The sequence below is a fragment of the Microcebus murinus genome, chromosome 10 (assembly GCF_040939455.1).
Source record: "Microcebus murinus isolate Inina chromosome 10, M.murinus_Inina_mat1.0, whole genome shotgun sequence".
NCBI lineage: Eukaryota > Metazoa > Chordata > Mammalia > Primates > Cheirogaleidae > Microcebus > Microcebus murinus.
In genome coordinates, this window is record NC_134113.1 from 95,059,481 (window position 1) to 95,074,275 (window position 14,795).

The 14,795-nt window shown below is 54.6% G+C and overlaps 2 protein-coding genes across 3 annotated transcripts in view; both read right to left on the reverse strand.

The window, feature by feature from the left end:
* Positions 1-647: 647 nt before the first annotated feature.
* Positions 648-4,727, reverse strand: GAPDH (glyceraldehyde-3-phosphate dehydrogenase). Its single transcript, XM_012760470.3, has 12 exons — positions 4,677-4,727; positions 4,347-4,393; positions 2,637-2,736; positions 2,454-2,560; positions 2,242-2,332; positions 2,041-2,156; positions 1,883-1,964; positions 1,547-1,698; positions 1,387-1,465; positions 1,202-1,285; positions 1,028-1,125; positions 648-919 (listed from the first exon to the last, which is right to left on the reverse strand). Exons 2-12 carry the CDS (start codon positions 4,373-4,375, stop codon positions 850-852), a joined length of 1,008 nt encoding a protein of 335 aa, XP_012615924.1. The 5' UTR covers positions 4,376-4,393; positions 4,677-4,727; the 3' UTR covers positions 648-849.
* Positions 4,728-7,296: 2,569 nt separating this feature from the next.
* Positions 7,297-14,795, reverse strand: part of NCAPD2 (non-SMC condensin I complex subunit D2) — a 38,694-nt gene continuing 31,195 nt past the window's right edge. For both annotated transcript variants that reach the window (XM_076007735.1, XM_012760454.3), the window contains exons 18-32: positions 13,871-14,004; positions 13,386-13,518; positions 13,207-13,291; positions 12,384-12,551; positions 11,925-12,097; positions 11,089-11,200; positions 10,886-11,009; positions 10,651-10,806; positions 10,124-10,301; positions 9,941-10,035; positions 9,402-9,482; positions 9,037-9,220; positions 8,118-8,244; positions 7,865-8,020; positions 7,297-7,637 (exon numbers count right to left, since the gene is read on the reverse strand). In XM_076007735.1, the coding sequence (XP_075863850.1) occupies positions 7,552-7,637; positions 7,865-8,020; positions 8,118-8,244; positions 9,037-9,220; positions 9,402-9,482; positions 9,941-10,035; positions 10,124-10,301; positions 10,651-10,806; positions 10,886-11,009; positions 11,089-11,200; positions 11,925-12,097; positions 12,384-12,551; positions 13,207-13,291; positions 13,386-13,518; positions 13,871-14,004 (1,992 nt within the window). In that variant the 3' untranslated portion in view covers positions 7,297-7,551. The remainder of the gene's footprint in view (positions 7,638-7,864; positions 8,021-8,117; positions 8,245-9,036; positions 9,221-9,401; positions 9,483-9,940; positions 10,036-10,123; positions 10,302-10,650; positions 10,807-10,885; positions 11,010-11,088; positions 11,201-11,924; positions 12,098-12,383; positions 12,552-13,206; positions 13,292-13,385; positions 13,519-13,870; positions 14,005-14,795) is intronic.

Sequence of the window (14,795 nt, forward strand, 5' to 3'; positions counted from 1 at the left end):
GGTTTGTACCATTGTTCTCATCACTTTACACATGTGCTGAGCACAGGTCGAGTAGCTTGCCCATAGCCAGCGCCTTTAAGTGGCAGAGGCCACGTGCCTCCCCTAAGGATGCTGCTGGAATTGTCATCCTGACACTTCATACATCTCAGTTCATCTTCTCCAAAACTGAGGTGGGCCTGAACCTTTGCTTTTTTAAAAAATTACATAGCACTCACCGTGTTGGGCATGGCTGTACGCACTTGTATGGTTGACCAAATTTAATCCTGCTGCAGACCTAAGAGCCAGCTGCCATCATATCCTCGTTTTGCAGGTCAAGTACCAGGTTACAGAGGGGTAGAGAACTTGCTCAGTACCTCACTGCACCCTGCTAACTGGTCGAGGCCAGGGAGCCCAACTCCCTCCTTGGGGGTGGCCAGGCAGAGGCCCTCTGTGATCTGGGGCTGGAGCAGGGTGAGGAAATAGCCGTGTTACCTGCAGTGGCAGCACTGGTCTCTGGCACCCAGAGGCCTCAGACAGGGGAGGCCAAGGACACACACACCTCCATAAGGCTGGGTGGTATCCTCAGCAAGAGGTGTTTCTCCTTGGCCCCTACCCAGCACCCCTCCCTGTCAACCTAGACCGCAGGATAAGACAAAACAGAGCTGGCCTAGTACAGTGAACTTTATTGATGGTACATGACAAGGTGGGGCTCCCTAGGCCCCTCCCATTCTTCAGGGGCTCTGGCATGGAAACTGCGTCGTGAGGAGGGGAGATTCTCAGTGAGGTGGGGACTGAGTAGGCAGGGACACCCCAGCAGCTGAGGCCTCTCTCTTCCTCGGTGCTCTGGCTGGGGCTGATGGTCTGGGACTTTTACTCCTTGGTGGCCATGTGGGCCATGAGGTCCACCACCCTGTTGCTGTAGCCAAATTCATTGTCATACCTAGAGAAGGAGCGATAGTCACTAAGGGTTATTCTTCTGAGCCAGCCAGCAGAGAGCGCCAGCCACCAAACCACTTTCTTTAGCCTTGTCCCCGCCCCAGCCACATACCAGGCAACGAGCTTTACAAAGTGGTCGTTGAGGGCGATGCCAGCCCCAGCATCAAAGGTGGAAGAGTGGGTGTCGCTGTTGAAGTCAGAGGAGACAACCTAGGAAAGGACAGGACTAAGTACAGGGGCCCAGACCTGCTCAGTGGGGCCGCGGGGACAGCTCCCTGCCCAGTACCTGGTGCTCAGTGTAGCCCAGGATGCCCTTGAGAGGGCCATCCGCAGCCTGCTTCACCACCTTCTTGATGTCATCATACTTGGCCTAATAAGGTAAAAAAGAAGGCGGGTGTTCAAGTTCCATTTCACTTCCACTCTAACAGAGACGAACCCCCAGTGCACCTCGCCTTTCCAACCCACACGTACCGGCTTCTCCAGACGGCAGGTCAGGTCCACCACGGACACGTTGGCAGTGGGCACGCGGAAGGCCATGCCAGTGAGCTTCCTGTGGGCATGGAGGCAGGTCAGTGTCCGCTCTGCCAGCACTCTGCCTGCCTCCCACTTCCCAGGGGCAGCAACACCTCACCCGTTCAGCTCGGGGATGACCTTGCCCACAGCCTTGGCTGCGCCAGTGGACGCAGGGATGATGTTCTGGAGAGCCCCACGGCCATCACGCCACATCTTCCCAGAGGGGCCATCCACGGTCTTCTGGGTGGCGGTGACGGCATGGACTGTGGTCTAGAAATGTGGAGTGGGACAGTGAGGCCCTGCAGAGGCGCCCCCCTCGCCCTTCAACCTCCCCACCTTGGCAGGAATTCAGGGACAGACTGGGGCCAATCCCTCTGCCCCTAACAAGGCCAGGTTCTAAGGTGGAAGGAGGACCCAGGGCCAGGTGAGAAAGAATGAACCCTACAGCTCATACCATGAGTCCCTCCACGATGCCAAAGTTGTCATGGATGACCTTGGCCAGGGGGGCTAAGCAGTTGGTGGTGCAGGAGGCATTGCTGGAAAGACACAGGCAAGTCAGGGGAAAGCACCCCTCCCGCCCCACCCCTTCTCCACAGCCTTCACCCTCCTCACCTGATAATGGTGAGGTTGTTTTGGTACTTGTCGTGGTTCACGCCCATCACAAACATGGGGGCGTCAGCAGAGGGGGCAGAGATGATGACCCTTTTGGCACCCCCATCTAGGTGAGCCTGCAGAGGAGCAGTTAGTCACAAACTCAGGTTCTGCCCCAGTGGGGCCGAGTCAGCTCCCTTCTCCATAGCCCTCCGCACTCACCCCAGCCTTCTCCAGGGTAGTGAAGACGCCAGTGGACTCCACGACGTAATCAGCGCCCGCTTCACCCCATTTGATTTTGGTGGGATCTCGCCTGTGGGGGGAGGAAAGAGGACCAAGTTGAGGGACATGAGGCACCTGCACATCCAAGGTGGTCACAGCATCCTAGGTGCCTCCCTGGGACACAATTCTGCTGCCCCGCCTTCCACACTTACTCCTGGAAGATGGTTATGGGCTGGCCATTGATGACAAGCTTCCCATTCTCCGCCTTGACTGTGCCATGGAACTTGCCGTGGGTGGAGTCATACTGGAACATGTAGACCTGGGGGACAAGCGGGCGCATCAGGGGCTGCCCTCAGCCAGGCAGCTCCTCACACCAGCTGCAGGGTGGCACTCACCATGTAGTTGAGGTCAATGAAGGGGTCGTTGATGGCGACAATATCCACTTTGCCAGAGATAAAGGCAGCCCTGGTGACCAGGCGCCCAATACGGCCAAAGCTGATGGACAAGAGGCAAGGTGGTGTGAGGCGAGGAGGGGAAGGTCCCTCTGGAGTGTGCGCAGCCCCAGTCCCCCGAAGAGATAGGGCCCGACGCATCCCAGGAAGTCCTGAGAGGTCTACTTTTATCTTCCCTGAGCAACCCTGCCAGGCTGGCCTGGCTGCCCAGCACAGCCATAAGTGAAGCTCCTGTCCTACCCAACACCCAGTCACGAAATTCTTCAAGGAGAAGTGGCTGCGTGGGGTGCTGTCACCCACAGTCTGGGCACAAGCCTGGCACATGGCATTTGTCACTCCACTATCTGTGCCCTGGAACGATTGCTGCTGCCTTGGCCCAGCTTCAAACTACACCCTCTAGGGAGGAAAGACTTGTACACTCAGCATCAGGAAGCTCAAAGGGCAGGAGCAAAGGTCGGAAATGAACGCCACAGGGTAAGCCCAGGCCTTCTCTAGCTCCTGCAACGAGCACAGGGATGGAGAAAGCAGGCTCTTTTCCACCCCCTCGTCCCAGGGCTCTGATTTGCTACGCTTCCCGTCCTTCCCAGCTCTCTTCCAGAGCCTGGAGGGTCGCAGCAGGGTGAAGTGGGGGAAGGGGTGGGCCCCGCAGCCCAAGCCCCACGACAGAAAGGTCAGCGGCTATATTTAACCTGGGAGCAGGGCTGCGGAGATCTGGTTTCCGAAGGATGGAGCTGGGAGCAGGGCAGGCTTCCCAAGGTTCACAGACACCCAATCCTCCCAGTGACCTTTACGCCTGGCCTTGAGGGTCAGGTCAGCCCTAGGCGCGCGGGCAGGAGCCGCGAGGGGCTGCCGTCACAGGGGCCATTTTGTGGTCCAAGTTTTCTAGCCACCCGTGACTCAGCTGCCCTGGCTTGGCACGCAGCCGCAGCTGCCGCACTCTGGGAGGAGGGGCACGAGAGGACCTCCATAAACGCACTTGTTGGATCCGTCACAACATTATCTAGGATGCACCGCCCTAGATGAAGGGAAATCAGGCTCGCGGCTCAAGGGCCGGGTTCTGAGGGCCAGCCCCGCTGAGGGCAAGAACCGGGAAAGCTTTGCTTCACCTGGCTTACGAGATAAAGGAAACCCCCGCCCTACTGAGGCAGGAGGAAGACTGCAGAGCTCGGGAAGATTTCCTAACGGGCTTCATTCATTTCCTTCCCGGTTGCAACATGGCGGCCGGGCGCGCTCGGGCAGCCGGCCGGTGCCGCAGGCTGCGCACTGCGCCCGCGGGCAGGGGCGGGGGAGGGGCGTCCGCCTGGCACGTGACCCCGCAGAGCGCCGAAGGGAAGAAAGGAGCCCCGCTGGGGGATGGGAAAGGACGCCAAGCGGGGGCCGCGTCGTTCCTCGGCCGCGGGTCCGGTGGAAGGCTCCAGGCAGCCTGTGCCGCATGGGCGGAGCTACCTAAGGCGCGGCGCGCCAGCCGGGGGCAGGGGACACGGCCTTCGGAGGCGCGAGAACCTCCACCAGGCCTGGGCGCTGACCCTGAGTTCCCCTTGGCGGGGGTACACCCCCACCCCCCACCCGGCTGCAAAACTCGGGCCGGCGAGGCCTGCAGACGCAACGCGGCCGGCCGCAGCCCGGGGCCCCGCCCTGGCACCCCCAACTCACCCGTTTATTCCGGCCTTCACTTTCACCATGGTGTCTGGGAGACGGTGCTGAGGGAAGAGGACAGTGAGCATCCGAGCGGCCCACCCCACCCGCCGCGGGCTCAGCGGCGGGAGCCCGGCGCAGCCCACCCCGTTCCCCTCCCCCCTCCCGAGCCTCCATTCCCGCACCGCGCCTCCTCACGTCCTCCTCCCGCCCCTGAGACGCGAGGCCCGGCCGGCCGGCCCGCACCCGGCCCCGCGCAGCGCAGCACACGCTCCCGCCGCGCACGCCCCTCGCCCCTCGCCCTGCGGGCCGCCCGCGAGCCCCGCGCCGGCCGTCGCCTGTCTTCACCTGGCGCTGCCTGAGAAGATGCGGCTATCTGTCGAACGGGAGGACCAGAGAGCGGCGGGGGAGGCTGCCGGCTCCCTTTATAGCCACGGGGGTGGCGGGGGCCGGGGACGTGGGGCCCCGCCTCCCGCGTGGCTCACCCAGTCCCAGCCCAAGGGCGCGAGGCCTGAGCTACGTGCACCCGTAAACCCGCGAGTAGCCGGGCCCCGCTTTTTCTTTTTGGCGCACCAGCCTAGTTCAACGGTGCACGCACCAAGCGCGTGAGCTTGGGACGGAGAGGGGAGGGGACAGAGATTGGCCCGATGGGAAGGTGATCGGGGATGGTTCTCAGGACAGGACTGTGGGCACGCAGGAGACTCGGGACTCCAGGACTCCCAGACAGGGGTCCCTGGTGAGAACTTAGGACATCCGGGAGCCAGGGACGTTAAATTTGCTGCACGGATGAAACAGGATGACTTTGGGAACTGGTGGGATGGGGAATTGGAGCCAGAGCCCATTCAGGACGGCTCGCGGCTGTACGTGGCCAGCCCCACGTCCCTTTTCTTTCAGAGACTGAGAGGCGGAAAAGTTGAGGAACTTCTCCTCAAGGCTCTTCGGTAGTGGCGGAGGCAAAGCGGAGGCAAAGGCCCTGGAGGGGCCGTTCCCAGTTTCCCTGACCCTCTCCCGCTCTCCTGGCTCCTAGCCTCTCTGGGACGGGGGCCTGGGCCGGGCACTGGGCAGTGGGGGCCAGGAGAGGAAGGAGGCCTGAGGGGGAGGTTTCTGCACGGAAGGTCACGATGTCCTGCAGCCCGGGCATTGGGTCGTTTGGGGCAAACAAACCAGGCCCAGTTGCTCTTCCCTGGGCTGAAGCCCCAGGGAGAGGACCGGATCGCTCGCTGTCGGGCGGGAGTTGGGCCCTTCGGGGCCCAGAGGCCTCCCACAGTCTCCCCTGGGAACCTGAGGTAGGAGACAGTGTCCCTTTCATCCCCTGCAGCCCAGGGCGGAAGTCCCTCCCCATCCTGAGATGAGAGGGCAAGCCCAGGAGCCAGGGACTCCCCTTCACTGGCCTTGCCCAGGGCATGTTGAGGGCAGGGTGAGTCCACAAGGGGAAAAAGGGAGAGAAGAGGTCTTGGGCACACGGTGGGCACAGGCCCCCCGCCCCTTCCCACACTTGGGAGGTAGAGGAAGGGATCCATCCCCTCCTTGGGGAGTAGAGCCTGTGCTGGGCCAGGTTTGGCTTGTGAGCTAAGGATAGAGGAAGGGCCTGGTGCCCAGCATTTGAAAGGAAAGAGGGTTTGAAGGGGGTGGGGCGGGGCGGGTGGCCTTTGCCCATCAGCAGGTGCAGGGGAGGGGGGTCCTGGCGCCTCTTTGCTGGCCCAGCATAACCTGACACCAGCCCCCTCCTCTTGTAGCTAAAAGCCTGGGGCTAAGTTTAGCCAGCTTGGTGTTAATCTTTGCTTGAAAGGCACTGAGCACACTGTCCTGCATCCGGACTCCAGCCCCCATCCAGTCTTTCTGGGATTGCCCTCCCTCCTTGGGGCCCCAGAGCCAAGGCTGTGTCCACATCTGGCAGCCATTGGCATGGTTGGTGCCCAGGCTTTTCAGGGTCACCAAGAGCAGGGCAAGAGGGCCCCATGGTGAGAGGTGTGGGAAGTGCTCAAGTGGAGTCTGGGGGAGTAGAGGCCCCCACCTCTGAAGAGACACATGTATTCCTGCAAAAGTGCAACCGGACCAAAATGGACCCTTAACCTTTCACAGCAGAGGCCCTGAAGAGCCCTGCATGCTCCTGCACTACCCAAAGTGTGTCTCTGAGGTACCATCTTCCTTCCCCGTTGCCTCATACTTGTCATTTTTCATTACTGTCTTCTCTAGCCACCCCCCCCCCCCAAGCAAAAGAGGGAGCTCAGTGCCAGGGAGCACTACTGACGCAGTGTGCTGTTGTCATGACAGCAGACACCAGTGTGGTCGTGATGGTAGCCTCACCGCCTCCTGTTCCCCGTGACTCAGCAGATAAGACTTGGGGAGTTGAGGGGTATACAGGCTTCAGAAGGCAGGCCACCAGACACCCGAGGGGCTCAACCTCCTGCAGACCTGTAACAGAGTGAGGACTGCCTGGTAGACCTTGTCTCCTACAGAGCCAGAGGAGAGCAAGACCCCACCTCCTACCCAGCCAGAGCCGTTGCCAGTCTTTGGAGATGGACTAGGGAAACACCAGTAGGGGTGGGGCAGGGCACAGAGAAAAGCATCTGTGGGTCTGGGACAGGCTCTATTGACATTTTGGGCAGAAGCACTCTTTGTTGGGGGAGCTGTCCTGTGCACTGTAGGATCCCTGGTCTTTGCCCACTGGATGCTGGCAGCAGCCTTGCCCCTTACCAGACTGTGACAACAAAAAAGTCTCTAGGCATTGTCAAATGTTCTCTGGCAGGCAGAACGGCACCCAGCTAAGCAGCACTGATATGGAGCCTAGACACTGCAATTCTCCAGCCAGGCATCTTGTCACCTGTACAGGCAGGGGACATGGGGGCAGTGGGGAGCAAGGGGGGTCATCTGCACTCCTGGACTCACTCTCTTGACTGATAACCCTCTGTTGCGTGAGTCTGGGCTAATGTGAAAGGTGAAACAAAGACAAGCTTAGGAAAAATGTCTAAAAGTCTATAAAAGCATTTATTGTTAGAAAACAAGGAGATTGGCAAACATATATTCCAAAGTGAAAGCAGTGGAATGAAGTTCAGTTATGCTAGTTTAAGAGAAATGCCCTGCATTTTAAAGATCATTTATGTATTTAAAAAAATACATAGGAGACAGGCAATAAATATTTTACAAGGGGAACGGAATTGGAATTCAAGGCATCCAACAAGATACCCTGCACAAGAGGGATGGGAAGAGGCGAGAAGACTTGCTAGGATCTGTGCCTGCGAGTGGATGCTCTGCGGATGGGGGTTGTTTTCTTGGGTGTCTCATCTTCTGTCATCTCTGCTGAAAGCTCTATTCAAAGAATAGGAAGGTAAGAAAAAGCTGAGTCACAAAGATGGTGAAAAAAATTTTTTAGAGAACAAATGGGACAACCCCAACCACACTGTAGAAATAAAGCCCGAACTGTACAGGAAGACACCATGGGGCAGTGGGGCCCCCATAGCAGGACCCTATCAAAACCAGCCTTCCTCACCCCAGCTATGTTCCTTCTGGGCCAGGGCCAGGAAGTGGCATCATACCTTCCTCACTGGACTCATCACTTGAGAAGACAACTTTGGGTTTCTTTTTGGAAACTCGCTGCTCAGTATTTGGGTGGCGACGGGTAGCCCGGCGGGGCTCAGGTGTAACAAAACCATTGTCTGAGATTGCAGAAGCCAGAGGCTGGTGCCTAGAGACTAGAAAGGCAGGGAGACATGATTTTTTTTAAAAAAGAAGGTAACCACTGCTTGAGGGGAGGGCCTGGTCTGGCCTGCATGTGGCTGCTTCACATACCAGTGGATTGTTTCCTGGCTGATGGGGCTCTCTGGCTACCTCCTTGGCCAATCTCAAGCTCCTCTCTTCCATCCAACCCTCTGGTGTGAAAAGCCCGCAGCTTCTGCTCAAATTCATCTATTATAGCCTGGAGGGAACAAAGATCAAGAGCAGGCCTGGAATATAACTTTTTCTATGATTAAAAAGAAACGGCCATGAAAGACATGGAGGAACCTTAAGTGCGTAATACTAAGTGGCAGAAGCCAATCTGCAAAGCCTACATGCCGTATGATTCTAACTACATGACATTCTGGCAAAGGCAAAGCCATGGCCACAGTAAAAAGATCAGGGGTTGCGGGGAGGGAAGGTGAATAGGTGGAGCACAGGGATTTTTAGGGTAATGAAACTATTCTGTATGATACTGCAGTGGTACATGTCATTATATAGCGAGCCCTGATGGAAACTATGGACCTAGGGAGATGACATGCCAGTGTAGCTTCGACGACTGTAACAAATGTACCACGCTGGTGCAGCATGTTGATGGTGGGGAAGGTGCGTGTGGAGGGACATGGGGGTATATGGGAAGTCTCTGTACATTTCTGCTCGACTTTTTTTTTTTTTTTTTTTTAATTATTACTCCTTTTTGGATGTGGGAGCCTAGTGGACTCAATTTTACTTTGAACCTAAAACTGCTCTAAAATAGAAAAAAAGAATCGGAGAGGGGGGCATGGGCAATATACGTAACCTTAACACTTGTACCCCCATAATAAGCTAAAAAAAATAAAATCAGAGACAGAAAATCTGGTCTGAGGTCACTCTAACGGGTTATTTGCAATGAAGGTGGGGATAAATTATGACACTAACCTAAAAGAGCCTCAGAATACTCCTTATAACCTGCCTTGAAACCCAGCAGGTGCCCAAATGTCCCTGGCCTGCTCACCTTGCCCTCAGGCTTGGCCCCACGCCGTAGTTTGCCTACAACTGACAAAAAAGCACTGAAGATGGACTCATCTGACAGTTTATGTCCAAAGCAGTCAAAATTGTCAAGCATTTTGCGGAGGCCTCGCTCTGTAAGGGGCAGCTGTGATACACAGTAGGCCAGATCCCGGTGCTGCCGCTCAGTTCTGCAGATGGGAAAGGCTTTGTGAGGTGCAGCCAGATCCAGGACATGGCTCACTTTCGGGTTGGGGGTGGGGGTGGGGGGTGTGGGGTGGCAGGGGGGCGTGGGGCGGACGTAGACAGGGACAGGCTTTCTTTCCCCTGCAAGGCCCCTCAGCGCAAAGGCTCTCAGGGAAGGCAGAGTACCGGGCTGTGCGAAACCGCTGACACAGCTTTTCCACCAAGCTCTCTGTCTGCTTGTCCTTGGTGATGTAGGAGAGGAGCTGCCTGCAGGAAGGGGAGATGAAGATGTGCCATGGCCCAGGGCCAGCTTTGTCATCCACTAAGACCAACCCTGGACCATCCCCTAGCACCAGATTCTCTGAAGTTCTCTGCCATGGCCCTGGACTGCCTCACTAGCCCCTTCCCTGAGTCTCCCATACATAAGAAAAGCCCCTCTCCCCAGGAATTTTCACCATGAATAGAACTAACAACAGCTGCTATTTAGTGAACACTACTATATGCCTACCACCACATTAGAAACCTTATCTTATTTAATATTCTCAAGAACGAAGGGGCACACATTATTAGCCTCATTTTATAAGAGAGGCAACATGCACAGAGAGGTTATCACTGAAGGATACACAGCTAAAAAAAGCAGCAGAGCTGGAATTCAAATACAGACTTGTCTGATTCCGGAGCCTGTGTTATGTGAAAAATGTGCTCCAAGGCCCAGGGAACTATACCGCATGATGGTGTGGAAAGGCACTTCCTCCACTCCCGCCTCAGGGTCTGACAGGCGGCTGATGATATCTGGAAGGAGATTATAGATTGCGTTGCCCTGTAAGACAGAGAGAGAGAGATGAGGTGACCTACATACTGCCTCTGCAGCAAGCCCTCAGCCGCCTCTCCACCTCTGTGCCTCTCACCTTGTGGGAAAGCTCATTGAAGAAGTTCTTGGCCAGGGCAGCAATCTGAGGCTCAGGGTCGATGAGCAGCACTGCCATCTCGCTCACCTGCCCCTTCACCTTCACCATGTCCTTGAGGATCAGGTGGGTCATCACCAGCCCTGCTGTTTTCCGCACTTGCTGAGCTGGGTCCCGGAGGCTAGGAATAGAGTCTCAAGTTAGTGGGACCAAAACCTCTGGGCTATACCCAAACACTGGCAGAAAAGGCCTCAGCAGGAATCCGTTACCCTCCATAAACCATTCTAGAGGCAGTGAGAAAGCTGTCTAGAGTTGAAAACTGGAGTTGGGGAAAGAGGCAAAGCTTCCGGCCAGAAGCTTCACTCCCTTTAGGGTCATACTGAGCTAGGGGCCTATACAGGTAGGCCAAGTTCAAGCAGATGTTCAAGGTAATGCTGAAGACTGGGGGAACAGAGTCTTAGTGATTCTCACACTGACATACCAGACTCCAGAGCTCTTAGGGACTGCTGTTGCCCGTGAGGATCTATTACCGAGCATAGAGATGAGGTGTCCAGGGGTCCACTAGGTTTGGGAAGCGGATGGCCAGATCCCCAGTGGCAACCATGAGGTTAGACCGGACAGTGGGGAGTGAAGACTTTTCTAGCATGGTGAACAGAAGACGAAGCTGGGAGTCACAGAAGGTGGCACTAGGGACAAGGAGAGGGCCGTGAGGAAAACATACCACCCCATCCTCCTTGAGAAGGTGGGACCATCCCCAGGACCTACCTGATCATGCAGAACTTGCCAAGGGCAAGTGAAGCAGCTGCAGACAGCTCTGGGTTGCTATAGAGGCCAGGGTTGTTACAGACTTTAAGCAAAAGTGGAACAAAGGCAGCAAGTGTCTGTTTGCCTGTTGGAAGAATAACTTCAGGTTTGGGATACGTTATCTCACTTGGGGAGAAACTGCTGAGTGCAGCCATTTTTCTTACCATCCAATAGTTCCATCTCACAGATGCCACGGATCAGTTCTGCCTCTGTGTCATCAGCAGTCGCCCCAACCAGCCCCAGCTCCTCCTCCATGGTGGTCTCAGAGCTTGTATTCTAAACGCAATGAAGCCAGGGATCATGGGTGAGCAGAGACAACATTTTTGATTCTGGCTTATACTTCATTTTACAAGAGTGATGTGAGGAAAGGCAAATTCTACAAAGCCATTCACAGAATTGTCAAATGTGTCTGTAAAGAGAAAGGATTCCCAAACTAAACAGGAAAAGAACTGGATCCCTATTGCTTTTAAGTTGCCAAAGCATGTTTCTACCTCTTCCTCATAGAAGACGTAATTTCCTGTATATAGTAAACAGATGGATCATGCCAGACAGTGGTTCAAGGTCACAGAGAAGGTCAAACATTACCCCACTGCTGGAAGGCTCTAAGTCTGATTTGTCTGCAAGACATTACTGCCTCTAGTGGAGAGAATACAAGATCGCATCAGGTGCCAGGCAAGTAATGAAGGCTGATGGAAAAGGGGGTGTGTGCGTTCATGTTCCAACAAACTTTGCCTCAGAGACAGCCTAATTTTATGTTGAAGTCTCTAATTCCATACCCTGTATTTACCTAAAACATTCATTCCTGGGTGATCACGGACAGACTGGTCCATCTGTATGCACATTAATCTTTTCCAGGGTAGCAGCAACAAAGAGGCAGAGACTCACTTCATTTGATAGCAGAGAAATAGAGATACCCAGAAGGATATTCTGAGCTGAGGTCATGAAATATATCTAGGAAATGCTTAGGACAAGATCCCAATCACCCAGGTGCTCCATTTACCTTCTCCTTTGGATTTTTGGTCTTATGCTCCTGTTCTTCCTGAAGAATTCGGCGCCGACAGAGCTCTCCACTCACTGCCTGTTCCAAGTGTACCAGCTGCTGCAGAGCCACATCCCCAGCCAGGGACAGCAGGTTCATCAACAGGAAAGTGGGGAGCCTAGGGGGGGTCTCCTCTGGAGGACAGGGAGGGAGAAGGCAGGGAGAAGAGATATAATCACGTCCCGTCAAACCTGAATCCCTTCCCCTTGCACATGTGCTATTCAAACTAGTGAATAAGAAGGATATAGGGGTGGGAGCTGGCGATACTAAGTGGCCCAACTTCAACTTGGACAAAAACAAGACAGTATACGCTGACAGGTTGCTATAGAAAGTGGTGGTGGCAGCGGCTTCTGGCCCTGTGGGGAAAACAGCAGAAACTGGCTGCCTGCCAGTGGGCCCATCAACTCCCTGCCCACTCACTTGGGTCCTCTTGGGAGGTGCTCTCCCCCTCCAGCTTCTCCAGGGCCTGCTTTGCACAGCTATGCAATATATGGGCACATAGCACCTCGGGGCCCTCTGCCAGTTGGTAAATGAGGGTCACTGCCACTTCTTTGAATGGGATCCAGAGTGGGTCTGGGTGGACAAAGCCTGCACAGGAGAACAGAGAAGTAGTTCACTGCAGATGAAGGTCTCAATTCTGCCCAAGGATCACTGCAACCTCCGACTCCTGGGCTTGAGCGATCCTCCTGCCTCAGCTTCCTGGGTAGCTGGGACTACAGGTATGTGGACAACACCTGGCTAATTTTTCTATTTTTTGTAAAGACAGGGTCTCGCTCTTGCTCAGGTTGGTCTTGAACTCCTGGCCTCAAGTGATCCTCCTGTCTTAGCTTCCCAAAGTGCTGGGATTACAGGCATGAGCCACTGCACCTGGCCTCCAACCCCCTTCTTTTTCTTTTTTTTTTTTTGAGACAGAGTCTCACTCTATTGCCCGGGCTAGAGTGCCATGGCATCAGCCTAGATCACATTAACTTCAAACTCTTGGGCTCGAGCAATTCTTCTGCCTCAGTCTTCCAAGTAGCTGGGACTACAGGCATGCGCCACCATGCCTGGATAATTTTTTCTAGGAATTTTTAGTTGGCCAATTAATTTCTTTCTACTTTTAGTAGAGACAGGATCTCACTCTTGCTCAGGCTGGTTTCGAACTCCTGAGCTTGAGTGATCCACCTGCCTCGGCCTCCCGGAGTGCTAGGATTATAGGTCTGAGCCACCGTGCCCAGCCTCAACCCTCTTCTTGATAGCTCACCTTTTGTGATCGTCTCCTGTAGCCGCTCAAATAACCTGTGTTCCTGAGGCAGCCGGAAAGGAGGGTGACGTTTGCCCAGAGAAGGCTGTGGAGAAGGAGAGGAGAAAATGTGGGTGTCTGTATATGGTGGACAAGAGGATCTCCACTCTCCTTAGTTTGGACATACCAGCCCTACATACCTTTCTCCTGTCAGAGATGTTGGCAATGGCATGGCACACCTGTTGGGCCAGCCTATAGTCCTGTGGAAACTTCTCATCCAGCCCTATGCTCACCAGCGTGTCTAAGTTGCTTCCCACTATTTCTGGTTTTCCTCTAGGGGAAGGAAGCCACAGTTAAGGGCAGGACCTCATGTGGGGGATAATTCCAACAGGGGTAGGTACCAGCACCAAACATAAGGGTGTCCAGATCCTTGGAACACTATGACTCTGACACGGGGCTTTGGAAAACGTGGCTCCGACACAGGGACAGCCCCCTGAGTCCCTCTTCTTCCACTGAATCCCACCATTTTTACTAGGCAGGGGGGCTGATACTCTTTCTTTTCCATTTAGGTGGCTAAGTCACACCAGAGCTTGGCTGGGCTTCACTGCTACTACTGAAGGAGAAAGAACCTTCTCTGAACCGTTCGTTCCTCCCCACCCTACTGCCTGTCTGACCTCAGCCTCACCGTGCCATCATGCCAAGAAGCATGACAGAGGAACAGCGCTCCAGAGGAGAGCAGGGGACCTTCTCAGTGGCCCGCTCCCACAGCAGTTGGGTCACTGCTGGTTTCAACTCATCCTTTTGCACAAACTCACAGAGCTGTGGAGAAAAGAAAAAGGCTCAAGCCAAAAAAATAAAAATAAATAACAATTCCCCAATCCCTGGTCCACATCTCTGAAGATAATATTGAGAACCTGAAGTGGGCAAAGGCAATACTTTGGAATGAAAAAGGAAGGAGGAGGCTCAAAATGTAAAGCAGGGGATTGGGGAGGTATTTCTCTCTCTATTCTTGACTTTTCTACTCTCATGCCTTTAAAACTACATTTATTAAAGTGACATCGAAAATGATGACATGGAAACTTTTGAGTTCCATGTAGATGCATAGTTCTGGAGATTTCCAGTAGGTTTTCTTGCTGTTACCATAGACTTAACATGTCTAAAATGGCAGCTGTCATCCTTCCTTGCTTTTTCATTTTGCCAGCGGTTCCAACACTCACTCACTCCCACATGCTTAAAATTTCAGTCACCTAATTTTTTATCAATCACTCAGTCCTACCTATTTTTCCTTTAAAATCTGTCTTCTATTAGGTCCATTCTGTAGCCTGCAGTCCCAAGTCCAGCCCCTTATCACAGCACACCACAAGCCCTCCTCCAGCCTCCCATCCTGCCCTCGCCTCCTTGCCAACAGCTCATGTGCTGCTGCCAGGTAAGCCCCCCAACATCTGTTTCACCTCATCACGCTGCTGCTGCTGCTCATCTTGTAGTCGCTCTCCCCTGCCTATCGTAGGGCTCCTGCCCATAGCTGGCCTAGGAGATCTTGGGTTAACTGCCATCACCAGGCTCTCTTCTTTTTTCCCCAGCGAGGAGGACAATTGTGGCTAGCAGGAGTA

Coding starts and splice junctions, on each gene's coding strand:
- GAPDH (XM_012760470.3), bottom strand. CDS start 4,375: ATGGTGAAAGTGAAGGCCGGAATAAACGG. Junction 1,286..1,386: donor CCTGCCGTCTGGAGAAGCCG/GTACGTGTGGGT, acceptor TTACCTTATTAG/GCCAAGTATGATGACATCAA. Junction 920..1,027: donor TTTGTAAAGCTCGTTGCCTG/GTATGTGGCTGG, acceptor CTCCTTCTCTAG/GTATGACAATGAATTTGGCT.